Source organism: Carcharodon carcharias, chromosome 4, assembly GCF_017639515.1.
Source record: "Carcharodon carcharias isolate sCarCar2 chromosome 4, sCarCar2.pri, whole genome shotgun sequence".
Lineage (NCBI taxonomy): Eukaryota > Metazoa > Chordata > Chondrichthyes > Lamniformes > Lamnidae > Carcharodon > Carcharodon carcharias.
The window spans coordinates 72,745,155-72,751,154 of record NC_054470.1 but is presented as its reverse complement, the minus strand read 5'-3'; the positions used below and the strand labels follow the sequence as shown (position 1 = coordinate 72,751,154).

The 6,000-nt window shown below is 43.6% G+C and overlaps 1 protein-coding gene across 1 annotated transcript in view; it reads right to left on the bottom strand.

Annotated features, from left to right (window-relative positions):
• Positions 1 to 2,925: 2,925 nt before the first annotated feature.
• The window catches only part of LOC121276759 (transmembrane protease serine 9-like), a 151,782-nt gene continuing 148,707 nt past the window's right edge, over positions 2,926 to 6,000 (bottom strand). The window contains exon 21 of the mRNA XM_041185305.1: positions 2,926 to 3,565. Within this exon, the coding sequence (XP_041041239.1) occupies positions 3,404 to 3,565 (162 nt within the window). The 3' untranslated portion in view covers positions 2,926 to 3,403. The remainder of the gene's footprint in view (positions 3,566 to 6,000) is intronic.

Here is a 6,000-nt window from a genome sequence, read left to right as displayed (position 1 = left end):
AGAATTTTAATTGTGATAAAAATTTGAACAGTCTGGAGTTGTTTCCTTTAGAATAGAGGAAGCTGAGGAGAGATTTAATTGAATTGTATAAAATGATTAGGGGCCTGGACATAGTGGATAGAAAGGATCTATTTCCCTTGGCAGAGAGGCCAATATCAAAGATACATAACTTTAAAGTAAATGGCAGAAGCATTGGGTAGATTTTGAGGAAATCATCCAGATGATGGTGGGGTCTGGAACTCACTGACTGAAATGGTGGTAAAGGCAAAACCTCCTGTTGCATTTAAAAAAATACTTGGATATGCAGTTCAAGGCTATGGAGTAAAAGCTGAAAAGTGGGGTAGACTGAATAGCTACTTTTTGGCCTTAACAAACACAATGGGCTGAATGGCCTTCTTCTGTGCTGTAAATTTATTTGATTCTATGTCCTTACCAATGTTTCTCCCTCAACTAGCACCATCAAGAAAACAAATTACTTAATTTCCTTTGAGGTTTTTGTGGGTCTTTGTCCAAAATTACATCCAACAATCGAGAATAGCCCCAGAGAGCATTTAACCCTGTTATCTGGCCATTAATCTCATTGACGTTTGTTAGACTAAGCTTGTGTTGTATTTGCCTGCGTAATAATGATGACATTTCAAAGGAATCCCATTCGTTTCAAAATCTTGATGATGTGATAATGTAGAAATGCAAGTTCTTTTTTTGATAACAGTAACATCAGCTCTAAGGTAAAATGCAGCCACTCTTGACATTCGAAGTGCAGTGCCCATTAATTGGGGATGTGGTATTATACTTGCTCTGATACCGAACCTGGAAATTGTGAGTGAGTTCTTTGCTGATAATTCCTTTGTTAATGAAGCAGCCCATGCCACCCCATAGCAAGGTGCTGATGAAAGGCTACAGACCTGAAACATCTCTGTTTTATCTCTCCACAGAAGCTGCCAGACATCCTCTGTATTTCTAGCATTTTCTATTTTTATTCCAGCCTAGAGCAGGACCTGGCTTTGGTAGGCTAATTTCAAGTAGGATTTATATCGCCTAAGTGCCAGTTATAATGGTCAGCTCAAACAAGAAAAACTCAGGTTTAAGTTCCAGTATGGTTTGAAATCTGTGTGAAAAATGGCACTTTAGACACAGTACTAAATGTAGCATATAGTTGAAGCTATTGTTATTGAACTAACAACAACTCTGACACATTTAAGAACATATGGCACAGTTGTGCTTTATTCAATTTATCTCTGAAAATTTGTGCCTTCTTCATAAAGATCAATCAACTTATTAACAACATCAAGAATAGCAGTAATAATTAATCCATTTGCTTGATCCCTTATTAATTGCCAGTTTCATTTTTAGTGCACTTTTGCCTGGCATAGAGGTCAATGGTAAAATTATTTCAAATCAATACTTGCATTTTACATTTAAACAGTGCATGCATTACAACAGCTTGAAGAAATACCAGCATCTGCATAGAATTAATCAGATTAGGCTTTGACACATAGGCTGAGTTACATGAGCAGTGTGGCCCCCACTCTCTCAGCTAAAAGGTTGTAAGTTGGGGGGTGGGGGCGGCGTGGGAGGGCGGTGAGGGGGAGTCCATCCAGGGGCTGAATTGCAGCCCTATAGCCATTTAACGACCAACTGGCCATTAATAGACTGGTGGTGGGATTTCGGCCCCTCATGAACTGAAAGTCCTGCCTCAGAGGGTTGCTGGCTAATCAGAGGCCTGCAGGCCTCAAGTACTGGCAGCGCCTCCATGGCCACTGTGGGTGTTTCACCCGGGGCTTGAAAAGGCATTTAGCGATGGATTGGAACTTTTTAAGTGTTTGGGTGTCAGGGAAGGAGGGGGGAGGTGGAATTTGAGAGGCCATGCTGGAGAAGGGAGTCTGTGGGAGCTTGGGGGTTAACACCTTGGGAGGGGCTTTCTGATGGGCCTAGGGGGCCATTTATGGAGGGATCCCCTCATCCACCACCACCCTGCACAGTGAAACTTGCTATTCTGGTTACTTGGTACAGACCTCTCCTGCTGCTGGTTAGTACCTGCAATGGTGAGGTTAGGCACTTAAGTGGGCATTAATTGCCCAGTGAAGAGCCTGACTTGACCCATTGGTGACTGGGCTGCCCAATTCCACCTTGCTACTGGCAAAATTGCAGCGGGGGCTGGTGCAGGTGGGTAGACAGTGTACAGGTTGCCTACTGGATTTAATATGCCCCCCTGCCTTCAAACCCACTGGTGGGGGAGTGTTAAATCCAGCCCCACGTGATTTTTAAAAAATTCTTTAATGGGTCTTAGGTGTCGCTGGGTAGGCCAGCATTTATATTTATAAGACCAGCAAGTTGTTGCTGTTGTTGTTGTGAGATATAACTCATTGATTTAGAACTCATTTTAAAACCTAAAGTAACTTTAAATTCTAACTCAGTAAAATCCACAAAAACAGCAGAATATTGCACTTAGGAATTGAACATTAGCAGCAAAAATATCTTCTTTTGAAAAAAGATTTTAGAGTTTAGTTGCCCAATTGCACTTATATTTTTTCACCTCACCCAAACATTAAGGCAGGATGTCGCCACAGCATTTGGGACCATTGAATTTGGGATGAAATGGAGGCCATGAGCCCATACTTGTTGGTAGTGGGACTTGCTTAGCTCTTGTCTAGGAGGCGTCCTCCAAGTTGGCTGTCTCCGAACTCGCCATCCATAAGGATCCGCTCTGGCGAGGCTGGCTGAGTCAAAGGGCCGGGAAAGGTGGGTGCTGCTGAGGCAGTTTGGTGATTGAGAGGCCCTCAGAGATGTCAGTTTTAAATTAAAATTCTGACAAGCCAAGCAAGCAGGCCCTGCTGGATGGCCCTTTGGGGCTGTAGGCAGGTCATTGCAGCCAGTCACCCCCATCCCTCACTCCACCCCATTCCCCCCCACCACCCCCTTTGGGCTATGGAGCCTCCAGCTCTGATGGTCTCCTGGGCTGCCACAGGGAGGCCGCCATCTCCACAGAGCTGGCAGCCTCCCCATGTGCAGCTCAAGGGGGCTGCTCTGCCGGGAAAATTACCTTAATGGAGCATTTAAATATTTAAAAGATTACCCGCACATAGCTGATTAGCGGCTGGTCCTACTTCTGGGAAACCTCCCTGGCAGCGGCATTATTGGGGAGCTGTCCTAGTGCAACTCCTCACAATGTTCCCAGCTCCCTCCACTCCTGCCAGGCCACACCTTGTGGCCTGGAAAATCCCACCCAAAATAGAAAATACGGGACCAAGAAAATAAATTGCATTGTTTTTTTGAAGATGTGCAGCAGGGAATTCAATGCACCCAAATAATTTCTTGATAAGCATCAAGCTGGAATTTGTTAATGGAGAATGATAATCAGTCAGGGAACAATGCAAATTGGACCATTACTTAATACAATCATTTATATTCCAGTCTGCTCCTGCAGCCAGTCGCGAAGAGCCGTTACACGAGTATAGACTCCTGGAAAATTAGGTTTGGCGCATTCTAAACCAAAGCTCACAATTCCAGCAAGAAACCAGGTTCCGTCAGGCTCCATACAGGCTAATGGACCTCCAGAGTCACCCTGAGATAAAAGTAAAGCAGTATCACTATTGCACAGTAATTATTGGCAGAGAATGTGAGCAAGAACTTATCTATGGTTCCATTCTAGTTTTGCAAACCAATGTTGCTTAATTAATTAAATCTTATTTGTATGAATTATATCTCTCTTAGTAAAAATGTTTGAAGCGAATACAGTTAAAATCTCTGTGAATTGCCCATACTGTTACTGGTACTATAGTCTATGAAGCAAACAAGGCCTGGGTTTTTTGGTATTCTCTCTCCCATCTGACTTGTGGGATACATTTTTGCTGAACTATATGAAATTAATTCCCTTTCATTGGAAGGTTTTCAGAGTCTTTTGCTGGGACTAAGGGTTCTGTTGAAGGGTCATATGGACTCGAAACGTTGACTGTGTTCCTCTCCGCAGATGCTGCTGGACCTGCTGAGTTTTTCCAGGTATTTTTAATTTTTATTTTTGTTTTGGATTTCCAGCATCTGCAGTTTTTTGCTTTTATCTTAGTGGAATTTTCCAGCCCTGTCATGGCGGTGGCGATGGAGCCAGGAAATGCAGTGAGCCATTCGATTGTCCATTCACTTCAGCAGGACCGGAAGATTCCGTTGGCAGGAGGGGCCGGAAAATTCTGGCCGAAATCTTGCAGCCCTCCACCATCAAGTTGGACACTTAAGCGAACAATTTAGAGCTGTCTTTCTGGTTCAGCCTTTAATTTGTCCCTTCAGTGTTTGACCTTAGAATTCATTCTCTTTAAACAATCTATTTGTGAACAATTGTACACATTAGCTTTAAAAGTTAATATACCTGGATTTTTGATGGTCGGGGGGAGAGGAGGTAAAATTAATTGTTGGTGGGTGTGTAAATCTGCAATAATGAATGACTTCAATAAAAAAGAAAGTTGGGTGGGGTGTAAAATGAGCTGTTAGTGAACAGATTCACTATTGCCTGTTTTGCTTTGTTGCAGAAGAGCAATCTGTCCAACTCCCTCACACACCCACACCAACTCTGCTTTACTGTCCTGATGGTCGGGTTGTGGAAGGGGCAGCAAATCACCATAAGTTAGGAGACATGTTTCAGCGAGGACTGCAGGGCTTCCCCCAAGAATGCCTGGATGAGGCCATTGTGCGCTTTGCTGAAGGCCAAGTGAATGGCTGCAGACCCTATAGGATTCCAGCCGTTCTGCACTTACCTCTTACTGCAGTTCCATTCCTCTCAGCAATGTGATGTTGTGAAGGGCACATCAGACAACAACCATTTTAGAATCATTGACACGGCATACAGAAGGCTGCCTCCAGATCAGCTTTTTATAATTGTCTTGTGGTCATGTGACTTGTGCTGTATCTCCATGCCAGTTTGGGGGGTCCGTGATTACCACATGTGCAATCAATGACCCCCTGTACCTGTGGAAATCCAGCCACTTCAGTGAAGATGACAGTCCTCTATGTATGACTGACCTCATCTGTGGAAAAGTGCACTTAAGTGGTGGTCTTGGAAAATAAGGCATTGGTCATCTGGGAGATGCACTTAAGGGCAGTAGATTGTGAGATCATTGAGGTTTCACCAGCAGATAGGAGGAACCAGAGGGGATGGAATTCGGGGCTGTGGTAACCTTAACGGCCATTGGCATTATGTACCCACATGCCCCACTGGGAAGGCCATTCTGCCCAACATGACTATGCTGGCTTTTTGAAAGAGTTATCCAAATAATCTTACTCCCCTGCTCTTTCCTCATAGCCCTGCAATTCTCCTTCAAGCATTTCCCAATTCCCTTTTGAAATTTATTATTAAGTCTGAATACACCACCCTCTCAGGCAGTACATTTCAGATCATAACAACTCGCTGCAGACATTTTTCACCTCTGGTTCTTTTGCCAATTAACTTAAATCTGTGCTCTCTAATGCCCAACCTTCCTGTCAGTGGAAGCAATTGTTATAGAATCATAGAAAGGTTACAGCACAGAAGGAGGCCATTTGGCCTGTCACATTTTTGTTGGCTCTCTGAAGGAGCAATTCACCTAGTGCCACATGACCACCATGTCCCTGTAGCCCTGCACATTCTTCCTTTTCAGATAATAACCCAATTCCCTTTTGAATGCCTCGATTGAACCAGCCTCCACCACGCTTAGGCAGAGCATTCCAGATCCTAACCACTCACTGCTTGAAAACTTTTTTTCTCATGTTGCCATTGCTTCTTTTGACAATTATCTTAAATCTGTGCACTCTGATTCTCAACCCTTCCAGCAATAGAAACAGTTTCTCCCTATCTACTCTGTCCAGATGCCTCTTGATTTTGAATACCTCTATCAAATCTCCTCTCAATCTAATCTTCTCCAAGGAAAACAGTCTCAAATCCTCAAATCTATCTACGTAACTGAAGTTCCTCATCCCTAGAACCATCCTCATGAATCTTTTCTGCGCTTTCTCTAAAGCCTTCACATCCTTCCT